At 36.8% G+C, this 19,837-nt stretch overlaps 1 protein-coding gene and 2 non-coding genes across 6 annotated transcripts in view; 1 reads left to right on the forward strand and 2 right to left on the reverse strand.

Moving 5' to 3' along the window:
- ITCH (itchy E3 ubiquitin protein ligase) overlaps positions 1-19,837 on the forward strand; it is a 96,916-nt gene that overhangs the window by 40,827 nt on the left and 36,252 nt on the right. For all 4 annotated transcript variants that reach the window (XM_043480447.1, XM_043480448.1, XM_043480446.1 and 1 more), the window contains 7 exons: positions 990-1,127; positions 3,728-3,773; positions 9,770-9,927; positions 10,638-10,827; positions 12,005-12,100; positions 14,666-14,840; positions 19,724-19,793. In XM_043480447.1, the coding sequence (XP_043336382.1) occupies positions 990-1,127; positions 3,728-3,773; positions 9,770-9,927; positions 10,638-10,827; positions 12,005-12,100; positions 14,666-14,840; positions 19,724-19,793 (873 nt within the window). The remainder of the gene's footprint in view (positions 1-989; positions 1,128-3,727; positions 3,774-9,769; positions 9,928-10,637; positions 10,828-12,004; positions 12,101-14,665; positions 14,841-19,723; positions 19,794-19,837) is intronic.
- LOC122449099 lies at positions 6,213-6,319 on the reverse strand. Its single transcript, XR_006271902.1, has one exon. It is a non-coding gene; the product is annotated as a U6 spliceosomal RNA (small nuclear RNA).
- On the reverse strand, positions 18,063-18,193 carry LOC122449055. Its single transcript, XR_006271873.1, has one exon. It is a non-coding gene; the product is annotated as a small nucleolar RNA SNORA18 (small nucleolar RNA).

A 19,837-nucleotide genomic window follows, 5' to 3' on the forward strand; every position in this document is an offset into this window, starting at 1 on the left:
AGCTCAGCTTTTGTTATTTTGCAAGAAATTTCATGTGTTAAATGTGGAGAAAATGACTATTTACTGTTTGTTTTTAAGTTTACATGATTGTAACATTAGTAGAGAGATAAAGCTTGAACTATTTAATGCATTCTTAATATCGTTTGGCCATTCATTTTGGATCCAGTATTTTAAATAAATATTTAGTATATAGGTATTTATTGAAGGCTATACTCAATTATGGAAAAGAAATAGAGCAGAGATGATTTTATTTTAGATGGTTTTATTTATATGTGTATATCTCTCTTTTGATATCTACAGATACATGAAAACTTGAAACATGCTTATTTTAATTAATATATTATGATTTTAAAACAGACTTCTAATCCCTTGAGTATCTAAAGCATACTTCTAAGAATTTTATTTTTCATTTAGGATTTATAAGACAAAAATTCATTCTTAAATTTTGTTTTCACTCCATATAATTCAGACATACCTTGCTGAGTAATCTTAGTTGTCCTGATGGCTCATTTTGAAGAAGAGAATGAATATAATAAGTGAGATGATTGAGCTAGTTAGTGTTTTTGTTTGTTGTTTAGTTACTAAGCTGTGTCCAACTCTCTTGTGATCTCATGGACTATAGCCTGCCTGGCTCCTCTCTCCATGGGATTTCCCAGGAAAGAATACTGGAGTGAGTTGCCATTTCCTTTTCCAGGGGATCTTCCCGATGCAGGGATCAAAATCACATCTCCTGTATTGACAGGTGGATACTTTACCACTCACTGAGCTACCTGGGAAGCCCCATTTAATATCTTACATTGTATTAAGCACTAGGAAATTTTGTTCTATTTTTTAAATGTTTTTGGCATGAAAAGGCCTGAAACCTTGGGTGAAGTGTATTAAAACAATATGTATACATACAAATGTAAATTTTCTGACAGTTATGTTTTTAACATTTATGACTTTTTTAAAAAAAAGTGACCATTTTCTATAATTTTATTCTCTTCCAGTTGAGGAAGTAGTTGTGACTTTACAGCTTGTAGGTGACAAAGAACCAACGGAGACAATAGGAGATTTGTCAGTCTGTCTTGATGGGCTGCAACTAGAGTCTGAGGTTGTTGCCAATGGTGAAACTGCATGTTCAGAAAGTAAGTAATCACTTAAAAAAAATTCATTTTTATTTATTTGGCTGTGCTGAGTACCAGCTGCAGCACACAGGATCTTCGATCTTCATTGTGGCATGCAGGATCTTTAGTTGTGGCATGTGGGATCTAGTTCCCCTAACTAGCGATTGAACCCAGGCTCCCTGCATTGGGAGCACAGAGTCTTAGCCACTGGACCACCAGGGAAATATATAGGGTCTTTTCTTCTTAAGTATGTTGTAATTATTGCCATTCTTTTTCACATAAAGAAATTATTTTATTTCCATTTTATAAAGAGACATTTTTCATTTTAAACTTTTAGTATATTGTTTCTATTAGGAACTAAGAGTTAAAAAGCTAGCCAAATAAAAGCCAAATCACTGTTGTCTCTGAGAGTGATAAATTGATTTATAAAGTAGCCATTCTGTAGGCCAGCAGTGGCAGTTAACATGGCACATTTGATGCTACACCTTCTCCAGTGCCAGTGGCAGACATAGTTTACTGTCTGTAGCAGGGTCTGATTTAGTTTAAATTTGACTCAGAATCCTTAGTACTGTACCAGACAAGCCAGTACAAGCTGGCACCGTTTGCTATTCCTTTTCCATTTTTGTAGGCTACATTTACTGAGCTGTCTTTGAGTTATAATAATGACAAAACCAACTTGTTTTATGTTGATGTATTTTACAGTTTATGGTTTACTGGTGTTAAAGGGAATAAATATGAGATATAGTTAAAAGAAGTTTGGCACCTGACTTAGTCCCTGCACAGCTAGCATGCTTAATAAAACCACTTCTCAGTGGATTTCCTTTAGATATTTTCATCCCTTATTTTCTAATAAGTGTATTTTCACCTGGAACACAGATTTTTGAGACAAAGTGCAGATTAATGGTTTCCTTGATTAGTCTGACAGAGATCTTTCTGTTTACCTAGAAACTGCATTATGAAGCATTTTTGCAGTTACCAGGTGCTGTTATACTTCTGTTTCTACCTTGGAAGACTTCCTACTTCCTTTCTAATTCATGACCTTTTTTTAATAGCAGAACCTTCAAGGTAGTCCTGGTTATATCTTCCAGATTGGTTCTTTGGGGTTAATGGGGGTAGAAAGAAATTTCTGAATTGGTTGTACTGGTTCAGAGTTGACACATTCATATAAATGCATCATAACAATAGGTAGTCTTTGTGTCAGGCTTCTTTCACTTAGCCTAGATAATGTCATTTCAGGTTTATCAGTGCTGTAGCATGTTTCAATAGTCTGTTGCTTTTATTACTGCATAGTTTTAAATTGCATAGATGTTTCACATTTTACCTATCCACCTGTACCATTTTTAAAAATAAAACCTTGAGACACTTGCCCACCTTGCTGAGTATGATATATTAATAATATAGTGGTGACTCAGCATCTTTTTAATGACATAATCCATCAATTATGCTTTGGAGTAGTATAGTGATAACTTCACTCTTTGAAAGTAGGGACTGTATTCAGGAACTGTTGTTCTTTAACTCAGTGGACCTAGGCTGTTAAACTTGTTCTTTTTGCATTTTATAGTTTTTTAAATTTCTCTGTGTACTACTTTTGCTGCAGTCTGTGTGCCTACCTATAGTACTTTCGCTCTCTTATCACAGTTCCTTACTGAATCCTAAGGATATTTCATGAATAAAACTTGAAGAAAGTATGAGTGTTGTAGCATTTGTTTTGACCACTTTGAGACCCATTTGTTCTTTTCCTATTCTCAAAGCTATTTTCAGGGCCTTTGCATAAGAAAGATATTACTGATTTTTCTGTTTTCAAAATCTTATCATTATCCTGCTGATAATCAGCACTTATAGGGGGAGGTAGTTGGAATACAAAAGATGACTAAAATACATTTGAGTTAGAATCAAGCAAATGGGGACTTCCCTGGTGGCTCAGTGGCTAATACGCTGCACTCCCAGTAGAGGAGGCCCCAGGTTCGATCCTTGGTCAGGGAACTAGATCCCACATACCACACGGCAGCAAAGCCACAACTGAGAGTTGGTATGCCACAAGTAGAGATGCTGTATGCCACAACAAAAATCTTCAAAATTCCTGTGTACTGCAATTAAGACCTGGTGTAGCTGACTAGCTAAATAAGTAAGTAAATAAATAAGACATTTGAAACAAGGCAGAAGTAGCACATGAGTAATAATATACCTTGACTCATTACCATCTCTTATACAAAATAATCATTTGCACACAGACAAAAAATAATCATTTGCACAATTTTGATAAAACTTCTCTGTCATGTGAACATTTATTTTATTTTCCTTTTAAATATCATGTTGGACTTTAACTCCATTCCAGCATGTTTTTACTACATGCATTCTCAGTCTCTTCAGTCATCTCTGATGCTTCACGACATCATGGACTGTAGCCTGCCAGGCTCCTCTGTCCATGGGATTTTCCTGGCAAGAATACTGGAATGGGTTGCCATGCCTTCCTCCAGGATTATCTTCCCAACCCAGGGATCAAACCCAGTTTGTTACTAGAAAGATAAAATGAAAGGTTTTGTTTACAAAGCATCTTTAGGTAAAAGGTGCATACGACTTCTTGAAATTCATTTTCTGTCTAACTCTTAATGTTGTTAAAGGTGCTTCACAGAATGATGATGGCTCCAGACCCAGGGATGAAACAAGGTAAGAGTTCACTTATTACATGTCACAGAACGCAGAGAGAAACAGGGAGAAGGAGTCAATTTCATTTTCATCAGAACTTCAAGTTCAAATTGATATAAAAATGTGTCAAATTTCAGAGCTCTTAGGTAAGAAAGAAAGTATTCCTGGAAAATTCAAGAGCCTTAGCTTATATGACTGCAGTTCTGTAGTGTAGGCCAGAGGTACCCAAACACTAATAGTTCTTCAGCTTATAGAAAGTGAATATATTGGCAGTTTATTGGTAGTTATTGGAAGTTTAGAATCCTAAGGTCTTTGTTGGACTGTTTCCTTTTCCAGGAAAGCTGGGCTCTAATTTTCTCACTGTGATTAAAGATAGACAAGGTTTTAAAAATTAATAACTATCTCTGTAGACTGGAAGACATCTATGTTTTTGTGTTTCTTTTAGTCTTTTTTTTTTAAGTTTTTTTTGAAGTCATGAAATGTCCCTCATAAAGATGTTTTAATAGTTCAGTGTTCTTTGGTCCTCTTTTGCGTAATAAGCCCATACTTTTATATTAGAATGTGATATAATTTTGTAGTGCATTGAAAGGTTCTGTTATGCCACTGTATTTCATTTTTGTGAATCTTTCTTAAAATACTTTATGAAACTACTCGACTCAAATTTCTTGCAAAGGCGTTCCTAGAGCCCTGTCTTCATGCCATTTGTTTAATTAATGCTTTATGTTTTCCTAAGTGAATCATTGTCACAAATAACCTGAGGAACAATGTCTTCTGGGTTTATGAGATTGCCAGACTGATCTTTGAGCATGTCTTTGTGTTAAGCATGAATTCCTTTGCATTAGCATTTTCCAGAGAGCATACCTCTTAGATGATGGGTTTGAAAAACATTTTATAAACTGTCACATGCTGTTTAAATGTTGCTATACAGGAATCATGGCAGTGAACCCTTTGCCTTTGTTTGCAGTCTTCATCACTTGGGCATGTATCCAGTGAAAAAGGCAAAAACCTCCCTCCCCTGCCAGACATTTAAGAAGTTCACTAAACAGCTTTAGGTTCTTTTGCTTTTTTGTTTAAATCAAGCACTGCATGTATCATCAACATAGTCCTGTTGGTCTCCTTTCCCCCATAGCATGTCTGGATATTTTATATTTCTCAGTGTTGTCTTCTGTCACTTTTATGAATTACCAAGGTGACTGATGCTTAGTGTTCAAGATTTTGTTTTTCGAAGTGCCTTCTTGACTGTTAATCATTGATTTGTATATTATGACCTTATTGTATTAGCATCTGGGTTCTCAGGGTTCTTTATCTTGTTCATAAACATCTAAACTTACATATACAAATAGATCAGGTAAATATGTATGGAGAGAGAAACAAGCTTGTAAGACTGAGGCAGAGAGCAAAGCCATGGTAGCACTTAATTTGTAACTAATTGCTTTGCAAATATAATGGTGATAAGTTCACACTAACAGCTTTGTATAGTATATTGTTGTTGTTCAGTCACTCAGTTGTGTTCAACTCTTTGCGACCCCATGGACTGCAGCATGCCAGGCTTCTCTGTCCTTCACTATCTCTCAGAGTTTGCTCAAGCTCATGTCCATTGAGTTGCTGATGCCATTCAGCCATCTCATTGTCCCCTTCTCCTGCCCTCAGTCTTTCCAGCATTAGAGTCTTTTTCCAGTAAGTCAGCTCTTCACATCAGGTGGCCAAAGTATTGCAGTTTCAGCTTCAGCATCAGTCCTTCCAATGAATATCAGGGTTGATTTCCTTTGGGATTGACTGACTGGCTCTCCTGTCAGTCCAAGGGACTCTCAAGAGTCTTCTCCAGCACCACAGTTTGAAAGCATCAATTATTTGGTGCTCAACCTTCTTTATGGTGAAATTCTCACATCCATACATGACTACTAGAAAAACCATAGCTTTGACTATGACAGAACTTTGTCACCAAAGTAATGTCTCTGCCCTTTATTTATTTTTTTATTTATTTTTTTAATTTTTATTTTTTTTATTAGTTGGAGGCTAATTACTTCACAACATTTCAGTGGGTTTTGTCATACATTGATATAAATCAGCCATAGATTTACACATATTCCCCATCCCGATCCCCCCTCCCACCTCCCTCTCCACCCGATTCCTCTGTGTCTTCCCAGTGCACCAGGCCCGAGCACTTGTCTCATGCATCCCACCTGGGCTGGTGATCTGTTTCACCATAGATAATATACATGCTGTTCTTTCAAAACATCCCACCCTCACCTTCTCCCACAGAGTTCAAAAGTCTGTTCTGTACTTCTGTGTCTCTTTTTCTGTTTTGCATATAGGGTTATCGTTACCATCTTTCTAAATTCCAGATATATGTGTTAGTATGCTATAATGTTCTTTATCTTTCTGGCTTCACTCTGTATAATGGGCTCCAGTTTCATCCATCTCATTAGAACTGATTCAAATGAATTCTTTTTAACGGCTAAAAATATGGAACGCTTCACGAATTTGCGTGTCATCCTTGCGCAGGGGCCATGCTAATCTTCTCTGTATCGTTCCAATTTTAGTATATGTGCTGCCGAAGCGAGCACTGTCTCTGCCTTTTAATATGCTGTCTATGTTGGTCATAGCTTTTCTTCCAGGGAGCAAACGTCTTTTAATTTCATGGCTGCAGTCATCATCTATAGTGATTTTGGAGACCAAGAAAATAAAGTCTGTCACTGTTTCTGCTGTTTCCCCATCTATTTGCCATGAAGTGATGGGACCAGACGCCATGATCTTAGTTTTTTGAATGTTGTTTTAACCCAACTTTTTCACTCTCCTCTTCCACCTTCTTCAAGGGGCCCTTTAGTTCCTCTTCACTTTCTGCCATAAGGGTGGTGTCATCTGCATATCTGATGTTATTGATATTTCTCCCAGCAATCTTGATTCCAGCCTGTGCTTCATCCAGCCCAGCATTTCACTTGATGTACTCTGTATATAAGTTAAATAAGCAGGGTGACAATATACAGCCTTGATGTACTCCTTTTCCAATTTTGAACCAGTCTATTGTTCCACGTCCAGTTCAAATTGATGCTTCTTGACCTCCATACAGATTTCTCAGGAGGCAGGTAAGGTGGTCCGGTATTCCCATCTCGTTAGGAATTTTCCAGTTTGTTGTGATCCACACAGTCAGAGACTTTAGCATAGTCAGTGAAGCAGAATTGGATGTTTTTCTGGAATTCCCTTGCTTTTTCCATGATCCAGTGGATGCTGGCAATTTGATCTCTGGTTCCTCTGCCTTTTCTAAATCCAGCTTGTATATCTGGAAGTTCTTGGTTCATGTATCGTTAAAACCTAGCATGAAGGATTTTGAGCATTACCTTGCTAGCGTGTGAAATGAATGCAGTTGTGCAGTAGTTTGAACAGTCTTTGGTGTTTCCCGTCTTTGGGATTGGAAGGAAAACTGACCTTTTCCAGTCCTGTGGCCACTGCTGAGCTTTCCAAATTTGCTGATATAGTGTGTGCAGCACTTTAACGCATCATCTTTTAGTTTCAAATAGCTCAGCTGGGATTCCGTCACGTCCACCAGCTTTGTTCATAGTGATGCTTCCTAAGGCCCACTTGACTTCACATTCCAGGATGTCTGTCTCTAGGTGAGCTATCACACCCTCTTGGTTTTCCTGATCATTAAGACTTTTTTGTGTACTTCTGGCTTGTGCTTCTGTTAGATCCATACCACTTCTGTCCTTTATTGTGCCCATTTTTGCTTGAAATATTCCCTTGGTATCTCTAATTTTCTTGAAAAGTTCTCTAGTCTTTCTCTAGTCTTTCCCATTCTATTATTTTCCTCTGTTTCTTTGCATTGATCACTGAGGAAGTCTTTCTTATCTCTCCTTGCTCTTCTTTGGAACTCTGCATTCAGATGGGTGTATCTTTCCTTTTCTCCTTTGCCTTTAGCTTCTCTTCTTTTCTCAACTATTTGTAAGGCCTCCTCAGACAAGCATTTTGCCTTTTTGCATTTCTTTTTCTTGGTGAGATGGTCTTGATCACTGCTTCCTGTACAATGTCACAAACCTCTGTCCATAGTTCTTCAGGTACTCTATCAGATTTACTCCCATGAATCTATTTGTCATTTCCAGTGTATAATCATAAGGGAGTTGATTTAGGTCATACTTGAATGGTCTAGTGGTTTTCCCTATTTTCTTCAATTTAAGTCTGAATTTTGCAGTAAGGCGTTCATGATCTGAGCCACAGTCTTGTTTTGCTGACTGTATAGAGCTTCTCCATCTGTGGCTGCAAAGAATATAATCAGCCTGATTTTGGTATTGACCATCTGGTGATGTCCACGGGTAGAGTCATCTCTTGCGTTGTTGGAAGAGGTTGTTTGCTCTGACTAGTGCATTATCTTGGCAAAATGCTGTTAGCCTTTGCCTTGCTTCATTTTGTACTCTAAGGCCAAATTTGCTTGTTACTCCAGGTATCTCTTAAGTTCCTACTTTTGCATTCCACTACCCTATGATAAAAAGGATGTCTTTTTTTGGTATTAGTTCTGTAAAGTCTTGTAGGTCTTCATAGACCTGTTCAACTTCTTTGTCACTAGTGGTTGGGGCATAGACTTGGATTACTGTGTTATTGAATGGTTTGTCTTGAAAATGAACCAAGATTGTTCTGTCGTTTCAGAGCTTGTACTCAGGTACTGCATTTTGAACTCTTGTTGACTATGAGGGCTCCTTCATTTCTTCTAAGGGATTCTTGCCCATGTTAGTAGATACAATGGTCATCTGAATTAAATTCACCCATTCCCATCTTAAAGTAGTATAGAGAGGCAATACTCAGAGTCTCAAGAAGGTGTACAACTCAAAAGGAGTTTAAGACTCATCACCTAGGGGAAGGGAAGCAGTGTCAGAGCTGATTCTTGCTGCATTCTGTTCATGTTCTGAGGTTGCTTGGTCTTCCTGCAACCTTCCTGATTGGTGCTGACTGCCTGTTACTGAGCTTTTCCATTTATTCAGAATAAGCATTTGAGAAACGCCCACAGCAGTGTGTGTCATGCCCTACTGTTCACACAGATCATCTGGAGATCTTGTTAAAACACTCTCTCTGATATAATGCATCAGGAGTGGAGTCTAAGATTGTGTGTTTCTAACAGGCTTCTGTGAATTGTGCTTGCCTCTGGTCCAAATATCATAACTTTGATTTCTGGGGACCATAATGTGAAGATGGTTTAATACATGGTACTGCCTCTGTTTTGGTTTCTTGAATCTATTAAATTTTATTCAGGATTGCCACGAGGTCCAGGGTATGAATTAGTGCAATCCAGTTACCAGGTAGTAGGTTATCAGAGCTTTAGCTGAATCATCTCCAAACTAGCTAAATCATGCCTTGTAATCAATGATTCCCCTGGGAAAAGGAATTGGCTATACTTAACTAACAGTGGTAACTTTGTATATGACATTCCTGTTAGTGTTCCCCCACCTTTCTTTCTCTCCAACTGAAGTCATTGCTCTGAAGAAATGATAGTTCCTTTAAAAAAAAGTCTGTGGACACCTCTCTCCTTGGAACATTTTACCCTTTTCTGGGGTAGAAGGAGAGCACATAGCCCTCGGAAGTAAGTGTACTTCCTTCTCCTGCTGTGGAACAGTCAGCCTTGTTACCAGACCTAAACATTAAAGAAATAATGAAAACCAAGAAAATGACGACAAAGTTATCTGTGGTTGTGATAAAATAGTGCCCTTTCTAAGTCATTTGGAATTTTGAGAATTTGACTCTGTTTCTGTTTATGCGGGGCCTCTGAAGAGTTATTTGAAATCTGAACCAGCATACCTTACAGTTCTGAATAGTCCCAACTATTTCTGTACCCTTGAGTAACTCCTTACTCTATTTCTAGATGTGTTCTGAGAAGCTGTATGTACATCTGCCTTAAGAGCTGTTTATATATTTGGTAGGGCTGGCCAGAAATTAGGAAGCTTTTCTCAAGCTCCTAAAAGTTGTGGTCTTCCTGTTGGTTTTCTGTTAAATTTAAAGAGCATTCTTATTCCCTTCCCTGCCTTTTTACCCAGAGCGAACGCAAGTGGATCAGATGACCCTGAGGATGCAGGGTCTGGTGAAAATAGGAGGATCAATGGGAATAATTCTCCATCACTCTCAAATGGCGGTTTTAAACCTTCTAGGCCTCCAAGACCTTCACGACCACCTCCACCTACCCCACGTAGACCAGGTGTGTATTCTAGGCATACAGTAGGGATGTAGATCTCAGTACTGTTGATTATAAAATTCTATTTGGGAATTGATCCTCAGGCAAGTGTTAAGAGACACTGGTAGGTTGATTTTCAAGCTGAATTTTTGCATTTAAGTTTTTGGCCAAGAATAATCTTTCTATAGTTAATTAAGATGTGGCCTGTTCCCTAAGTTTTTCCGCCAGGGTTGAGGCAGATGCTCTACTGAGAATGAAAATCATGTGTGTGCTGTGAGTTCCCTGGTGGCCTAGTAGTTAGGATTCGGGGCTTTCACTATTGTCACCTGGGTTTAGGAAACTGAGATCCTAAGTGTGCCCAAAAGCAGGAGGGGGGCAGAAATCACACATGTGCTATAAACGTATAGGCAGTACAGATAAGATTGCACCTTTCTCTCTGTGTTTGTACCTGTGTTGACATAAGCATTTCATAGAGTCAAGGATCTGTTTGCTTATTCTTATTATATCCTTTTAAAAAAGATAATCAGTAATTGGCAAATAACCTAACAATGGTAAATGCTACTTGGATTTTTAAAGCAAAAATCATGCAAGTCAGCATTTCATGTAGTAAAAATGGAAACATCTATAGTTAGATGTTAAAAATAAAAACATCTATCGTCTACCTCTTTATTTAAAATTTTGTCCTGATTTTAAATTTCTAAAAATTGTTTTTCTGTTTTCCTCAAATCTTAAAGCGTCTGTCAATGGCTCACCATCTACCACTTCTGAAAGTGATGGCTCTAGTACAGGCTCTCTGCCACCAACAAATACAAATTCAAGTACATCTGAAGGAGCAACATCTGGATTAATAATTCCTCTTACTATATCTGGAGGTGCAGGCCCTAGACCATTAAATCCTATACCTCAAGCTCCCCTCCCACCTGGGTGAGTAATTGTTTTTGGTTAACATTTGTTTTCTTTAGGCTTCTGCATAAACTTACTAATAAGGAAAGTAGTACTGAATTCCATTCTTTTAAAAAATATCACTGGTTCTGCATGTGTGTTGAGAAGTCTAGAGTCAAACTGAACAAAATAGCTTGTCATATTTGAAATTACTCCCTCATTTTAAAGCCAACTAGAAGAAAAAAAAAATTTTTTTTAAAGAAGGATTCTGAGCCTTAGGAACTTACCAAGGCCAAGTAATAAAATAGTTGCCTAATTCAGGTTGCCTTTGCTTTGAAGGGAAAATATCACTTAAATTTTGTTTCTTTGCCATTGTAAAGTCATGGAAGAGTTGAATTTAGGAAACTGAAAAAAATGCAACTCAATCTCATGTAAATCTCTACTTATTATTTTTAAAATTAATAATGCTGTAGTAAAGTTATACACAGATACATTGTGGCAGTTAAATTAATCCAGAGTTCAGAATGCTAATCAAAATTAACTAGGTGATAAATTAAGAAACCCATGATGAGGATTTTAATTGCTAAAGAGACTATATTATTTATGTGGGTAGTTAGGCCATTTTCAGTTTTGAAAGCCAGATTAGGAAATTCTTTGTGTCAGGGATTAGGGAAGAGAATCTGGATGGGTTCTCTTAGAAGTAACTGGTTCTTCTAAACTCTGTTGGTTTATTCCTGTCTTTTTTACTTTGGGGGTAAACCTACCAAGGAAACTAGAATACTCAGGTTGCCTTTGTCCTTAAGACTGCAGGGGCACATCTGATAAAGTCTTATTCTTTGATTTCAACTTTTCTAGAACCCAAACTGTCCTTTGCCCTTCATTTAACAGCTCTCTGTCTTTCTTCAGATTTTGTAACAATAATTGCAGTTTTCTTTTCCACTCAAGTTCTTTGTGTACTCTGATCAGATTGAAACAGATTTTGTCACCTGAGTGCATTGCCTCACCCTCTTTAGAAGTAGAAGACATCTCCTAGAGCAGATACTTAAGCAGGAGAAATCTCATCCACTGTTACCTTCAGGATAACATTTCTTAACTTTATTCCTAAATTCCTTTGGTATCTGCTTTATATACTGAAATGCTTATTTGTCTCAACTCTGGCATTAAAAAACCAGGCAACTCATACATGTAGCTTATCAGCATTTTTAATTTTGTGTTTAAGTTGGGAGCAGAGAGTGGACCAGCATGGGCGAGTTTACTATGTAGATCATATTGAAAAAAGAACAACGTGGGATAGACCAGAACCTCTACCTCCTGGGTAAGTGTCTGAATTGGGGGAAAAAAGTATTCAGAACTATAGATTACATCTGTGAGGCTTCCCAGGTGGCGCTAGTGGTAAAGAACCCTCCTGCCAGTGCAGGAGACATAAGAGACATGGGTTTGAGCCCCAGGTCAGGGAGATCACCTGGAGAAGGGCATGGCAACCCACTCCAGTTTTCTTGCCTGAAGAATCCCCTGGACAGAGGAACTGGCAGGCTACAGTCTGTAGCATCACAAACAATTGGACATGACTGAAGCGACTTAGCACTCACACAGCATAGATTACATCTATACAGTTTCCCTGTCTTCCTACTTTTCCTCTTCTGTCTGTCTTGTTTCTATCTACTTTGCTTTATGATGGGTGCAGACTGAAAAGAGATTTTGGGAATTGATTTACTATGATGAAATATGTTTATTTTCACTCATTTCTGACCTAAAGAAAGATTCCCTAAGTTTACTTTGTGAACTTTTACCTGGCTCAAATTGCAGGGTTTTAAGAGTAGGTTTTTTCCCCCCTTATTTATTTTTATTGACGTATGGTTGATTTACAGTGCTGTTAATTCCTATTGTACAGCATGCTGCTCAGTCACTTCAGTCATGTCTGACCCTTTGTGACCCTATGGACTGTAGCCTGCCAAGCTCTGCTGTCCACTGGATTTTCCAGGCAAGAATACGAGTGGGTTGCCATTTCCTCCTCCAGGGGATCTTCCCCACCCTGGATCTCCTTCATTGCAGGCAGATTCTTTATCACTAAGCCACTTGGGAAGCCCCTGTTGTACAGCATAGTGATTCTGTTATACATATATATGTTATTTTTAATATTCTTTTCCATTATGGTTTATCATAGAATATTTTTTCATGGGAAGATAATTCCTTTACAATGTTGTTAGTTTCTACTGTACAATAGGATTAGTTTTTTTTTTAAACTGGATAAGAATTATAGACTCTATCATATTTATGGTAAAGTTCTTATAAAAGCTAATACATAATAGCAAACTCATTTTAAGATATTTGGAGAAATATTAAAATGGGATATATTAATACATGGTGTTAATCATTTAACATATTATATAAAATAATTGGATGGCAGAAAATATTTTTATTTGAGGGAAGCCAGGAGTAAATACATGAAAATATTTAGTCTTGCTAATAATCTTAAATACACACCTAAAAGGTACAGTTTTGCTTGTTAAATTAACATATAATATCCAGTTTTGGCGAGATTTTAGGGGAACTTTGCCTCTTAATGTTGCTGGTGGTAGTATAAAGTAGTTACAGCTCTCACAGAAAGTATATATAACTGTAGTAATACCCATACCCTTAGTAACCCTCTCCAGGAAATGTATCCTAAAGAAGTAGTGCAAAGGAAGAAAAAATTTTTCGATACATAAAAGATATTTATTATTTTATCACAGTTGGCCTGCATGCACAGATCAAAATAGGGGGGAAAATTTCAGGGTGTCCCAAAAGACAAAACTTGAATTTGCCATGCCTTGGCAACTGTTTACGTAACATTTATGTTGTATTGACAACTGTTTAGCATTTACATTGTACTAGGTATTGTTAGTAACCTAGAAAAGATTTAAGGTGTATGGGAGGATGTGCCTGGCTATCTGCAAATGCCTTGCCATTTTATATGAGGGACTTGAGTATCCAAGGAATGTCCTGGAACCAATTCTGGATAATATTAAACTAATAGACATAACCCCAAACGATCAGCCAGGTAGACATCAAGTTACTTTATCAGTGTATACTTGAATGTTATGCATCCATTTCAAATGATAAATAAAATAGTTCTATTCTTGTGAAAAAGTGCTTTTCCTGACATCTATGAAAGCACTTGCACTCTCTGGCTCTCACATGTGTTTCTGTTCCTATTAGGATTGCACCAGTGAAAAGAACATTTCAAAGAAAATGAGAGCTTTTGTCTTACTGACTTGAGACTTAATCAGTTAAGATACATGTTTCAGAAACCTGACTGATACGTCTTAACTTTTAAAAAAGAGATTTTTATATACATTCCTTTTAAGTTCGCTTATAGACCATTAAAAAAATATATAAAAGGTCCTCCCTGGTGATACAGTGGATAAGAGTCTGCAATGCTGGGTATATGGATTCGATCCCTGGTCCAGGAAGATTCCACATGCTTTGGAGCAGTTAAGCTCATGTGCTACAACTCCTGAGCCCATGCTCTAGAACCCTACAAGCCGCAGCTACTGAGCCTGCATGTTGCAACTCCTGAGCTCTGCTGAGCTCACATGCCCTAGAGCCCATGCTTCAGAACAGGAGAAACCCACACATTGCAACTGGAGAATAGCCCCCACTCTGCACCTACAGAAAACCTACGCAGCAACAAAGACCTAGTGCAACCAAAAAATAATAAGTAAATTTAAGTTTTTAAAAACTGTAAAGTACATATATATAAAAGACTTCAGGTAACTGAGAAGTAGTTGTGCAAGGTAAAATCTTACCAAATCTGTACCAGGGCTAAAATGAAGTCCTACTTAATTCTTAACTGTTTCACAAATATTTGTTGAATTCAGTTGTTTTTATCCTGATATAGCTGGGAACGGCGGGTTGACAACATGGGACGTATTTATTATGTTGACCATTTCACAAGAACAACAACGTGGCAGAGGCCAACATTGGAATCCGTCCGGAACTATGAACAATGGCAGCTCCAGCGTAGTCAACTTCAGGGAGCTATGCAGCAATTTAACCAGAGGTTCATTTACGGGGTGAGCATATGTATTTGGCTTTATAACCTTAATGAGTGTTTACTGTTAACCTTTTCTTACATATAAAATGTAAAGCACTAAAAAGAAAGTACAAATAGGATGGCAACCCAGTTGTTGCCGTTGATGATATTACTATTTTTCTACCTTGTTTCCCATAGTCTGTGTAGGTGATTTATTCTTTTTAAAATTTCCTAAAGTTCAACTTCCCTTGCTTTGTTAAAGACAGTTCTGACAACTTAAAATTTGTTTACAAAAGAATAATAAAATCCAAGCAGTGTAAAAAGAATTCAAACAGTTCTGAATTTAATACTGCCTAGCTTAGCAGAACATTAGACTGTTTGGGTCTAACAGCACCTAACTCAAGTGAAACTCATGATAGAATTGAATCATTTTGTAACATGTAAAGGTAAAATTTACACAATACTTTATTTAGTACTTGAGAAGACTAAAGAAGTTTGATTCCTTATAGAATTATGTTAAATATATTATATTATGACTTTGAAACCATATTATCTTTGGTATCAAAATGTCTCCTTTCTGGAAATGGTTTAAATTTACATAAACCAACTCACCAAGAGTTCAAGAGAAGCCAACCCTCTCCATTGCCGTCTCTTCCCTTCTACTGCCATCAGTATCATCTCTGTTAGAATCCATCAAAATAAATTCTTATTCTCATTAGGCATTACCTTTTTGCCTTTTCTCCGTATTTCTGTTTCTTGGACTTTGTCATCATAATAGTTACCACTCACTGATGTAGATAAATTTGCACCTTGCTCAGCAGCTTTCACTTCACCACCTGGTTATGACTAAGATAACTTTCTTTCATGTAACAATTTTTCCTGCCAACTTCTGCAGGCAGCTGTCAATGTTTTCCCCTTCCTGGTGGTTTTAGAAGTGAAATTAATTTTTGTCTTGTCTACCTTACAGTTTTTTTTTTTTTCCAGTGCTGTTTTACATCTTCCTTTCTTTCTAAATTATAATCATCTGCAGTATACCTGGTGAAATTTCTTTTAGGTTTGAATGCTTAGCTGGCTTGCCGCCTTTAAAGCTAGTTTCCACATGGGTGTCCAGTGGAAAGAGTAGGGGCTTTGGAGTCAGACACATCTAGGTTCGAATCCTGGTTCCACAGTTACTTTCTCTTTATGACTTTGAGTAAGTTCCTTAACCTCATCAAGACTCATTTACTTTATCTATACAGTAGATCCATAGATAAAATTACCTCAGGTTTTGTTTTTTTTTTTTTTTGGAGAATTCTATAAGATAAAGTTCCAGTTTTTTTTGGCACATATTAAATGCATAGAAATGTCAGTTTTCATCTTTTTTTTTATCTTTTCTCTTTTTTCTCTCCCTGCATTTCTATCCACAAATGCAGATGTGCATTTTAGAATACATGATCTTTTATTTTTATTGAAGTATGGTTGGATTACAATATTTTATTAGTTTCAGGTATACAATGTAGTTATTCAAATTTTTATAGATTATGTAACATTTAAAGTTACTGTATTGACTCTATTTCCTGTGCTATATAATATGTTCTTGAAGCTTATTTATTTCACATGTAGTAGTTTTTTACCTTTTAATCCACCTCTGTCTTGCTTCCCTCTTCCCACTGGTAACCGTTAGTTTGTTCTCCCTATGAATCTGTTTCTATTTTGAGTATTCATTTGTTTTACTTTTTATAGTTTTATAGTTTTAGATTCCATATATAGGTGATAACATACAGTATTTGTCTTTCTCTGACTTACTTCGCTAAACATGATACCGTCCAGGTTCATCCACTTTGTTGCAGATGGCAGAATACCATTTTTTGGGGGATGCTGAATAGTATTCCATTGTGTATATATACTATATATTCTTTAGTTATTCATCTGTTGTGGAACACTTAATGTTGCTTCTATATCTTTCTTGGCTATTATAAATAATGCTGCTGTGAACATTGGGGTGCATATATTTTTTTGAATTCAGGTATATATATCCATGAGTTGAGTTGTTCTGTCATATGGTAGGTCTCTTTTTAGTTTTTTTGTTGTTTTTAGGTTTTTTCTGGCCATGCCACGCACTTAGTTCCCCAGTCAGGGATTAAACCCAGGCCCTCTGTAGTGGAAGTATGAAATCTTAACCACTGGACCACCAGAGAACTTCCTATTTTTAATCTTCTGGGGAATCTCCATACTGTATTCCAAAGTAGCTGCACCAGTTTCCATTTCCACCAGTAATATACAGGATTCCCTTTTTCTGTACATCCTTGCCACATTTGTTATTTGTGACATTTGTGATAATAAGCATTCTGATGGGTGTGAGGTGATCTCTCACTGTGGTTTTGATTAGTGGTGTTGAGCATTTTTCATGTGCCTGTTGGCCTTCTGTATCTAGCATATGATCTTTTAAAACCCTCTTTTTAAAGACAGAAAATTCCTAAAGCACCCACATTGTGTATTGCTTCATTGTAACTTAACCAATTTGATACTCTAACAAACTTTTCTTGAATTGCACCTTTTATTCATGAACCATTTTTCCTTTTCTCCTGTCCACATTCCTACTCTTCACTCTTGTTATAGAGTGGTTCTAAATTATAAAGAATTTATATATATATATATATTATATATATAACTACTCTAGTTATGAACTGAATTGAACATTCTTAATACTAGCTACTTAAAAAGTGGTGAGGTGGTGTTGAGAAAATCTGTTTATTCGGTAGGTGAAGTGGCCTTTGTTCTGACCCTGGTTATAGGGCAGCAGATGCTCATACACTCAGCATTTTTTTTTTTTTTTCTGCACAAAGGTTTCTTTTTATTCATAACATAGGCAAAGTTATTTAAGTCAATAAATTTTTAAGGATTTTCACATGTCCTGATTCTTTCCACTGCCAGTCACCATAGTTCCTCCAAAGTTGTCATCTTCAAGGCAGCCCTACAAAAAGTTCTGCTCAATCCACAGCTGTGATGCCATAGCTGTTTTAGTTGGGCCTCTCTGATCTTCAGTGGAGTGCACTTCAAAGTTTGCCACCTGTAATCTTTAAGATCCAATTTCCTCAAGCAGTTCACTATAGGATCCTGTTTAGGGTCAGGAGATGGGATGTCTAGTTCTCTAAAAGCTTATCAAGTTCAAATCATATTAATTCCTATGTTATCACACCCTAGAACTTGACAGAGATCGTTGGGATATGCCAATACCTAAGATAAAAAAAAATTGTTAGGTTTTTCATAGTTTAATAGGCAGCTATGTCTTGTAGTTCTTTCCCACAGATCTAACAGGTAGTTCTATGAGTAAAGGAAACTACATAGTTACTCTATGAGGCGTTTCCAACAACGTAGGTTTATAGAAAAAGCCCCATCGGGATAGACCTCAACACACTCAGCATTTTTAACCTCAGAGTGGATATGGTTGATGATGGATCATTGTGTAATGGCTCTGGCCCATGGCTTCATTGTGCTTGTCCTTAGCTTATCTGTCCAGGGAAAGTCAGTGGGATAGGCTTAGGTCTTAGAAAAATTATCAGAGCAGTTTGTCATATGCTAAACTGCTCCAAACTGTTAACAGGTTCAAACCTTGTATAGTGTTTCTCCTTGGCTTTCCTATTCCCTATTTTTTCGTTACTGTGTCTTTCAGGAGCAGGGCCAATCCTTGACTGGTCTAACTTCTTTGAGCTTTTAAATGAGAAATGGAGTATCTGTCATATGCTTTTAAAACTTTTTAGTCAGCTAACTCAGTTTCCATAATAAATCAATGATATGGGGCGAAGAAGACCAACAGTGGAGGAAACTGTTATAAATTTAGACTTAAGAGACTAAACCAATATGCAGTATGATAATTTTGGATTCTGATTCGATCTAGTAAGTAACCAGACACATTTAATTAGGGATTGTGTATTAGATGATAAAATTAACATAGAGTCTTTGGTAGGTGTAATAATGATACTGTGATTGTATAAGAAAATGTTCACAATTTTAGGCGTACTAAAATAGTGAAATGATGACTGTTTTTTCCCCCTCTTTGTTTGCTCAGCAAAGAATATGGAAGAAAAATAAATGTTGGCAGTTTTGGTTACTGTTGAATCTTGTTGCTGGTTACATGGGGTACACTATCTTATTTTACTTGTGTAAAATACTTATTTTACTTGTTTACTTGTGTATTTTTTCCCATAATTTTTAAAGCAATTAGTCTATTATTTATTTGCCTTATCTTACAGACGAAAGGGTTTAACCGCATCTTACTGAGAGACCACGAAGTATCCCCCACTTTATTACATTTTTAAACTAAAACACACTCATTAACCCTTCATCCTACACACTCAGTATGACTTTTGCTTCTCTTTTTCCAGTGGTTGCCTCCTATTTTCCTTTTATCTAGCTAGACCTCTCTCTCCACCAGTGTGATAATTTCAAATAAATTTTTGAAATCTCTACAGTTCTAGGCTTATCAGCGCCTTCCACACTGGAATTCTTTCCTTTTGCTCATCTGATAGCCTATTCTTCATGTTCCTCCAACTCTCTTCTCACGATTTTAGGGTTAGAAATACAAGATTTTTCTCAGCCAGCTGATGACTGAGTACTGTTACTCTTAAGTGACTTTTGTAGGGTTTATATATTTCTCTAACTTACTGATTTAAAGCTAAGTAAGGGGAACAATGGTCAATTTGGGTGTAAAATTACTTGTAATACTTGAATATCAGATAGTTTCAAATATTGACAGATTTTTTTGTTTTCTCATGAGAATGCATTGACTTTCGTTCTTGACTTTCATTCATACTTCTCTAAGATGTGGACTGTATAAGAGTATGTTATGTTGCACATGGCCAGGAAAAGGCTTATCAGAATTCATAAGCTTGCTTTCCAATTATCTGTTAGTTATTTAACCATTTTGGGGATGGTTCTTTTTAGAATCAAGATTTGTTTGCTACATCACAAAATAAAGAATTTGATCCCCTGGGTCCCCTGCCACCTGGATGGGGTAAGTCACGTGTATTTTTTAAATTAAATTCAGTCATTTTAACA

The sequence above is a fragment of the Cervus canadensis genome, chromosome 10 (genome assembly GCF_019320065.1).
Source record: "Cervus canadensis isolate Bull #8, Minnesota chromosome 10, ASM1932006v1, whole genome shotgun sequence".
Taxonomy (NCBI): domain Eukaryota; kingdom Metazoa; phylum Chordata; class Mammalia; order Artiodactyla; family Cervidae; genus Cervus; species Cervus canadensis.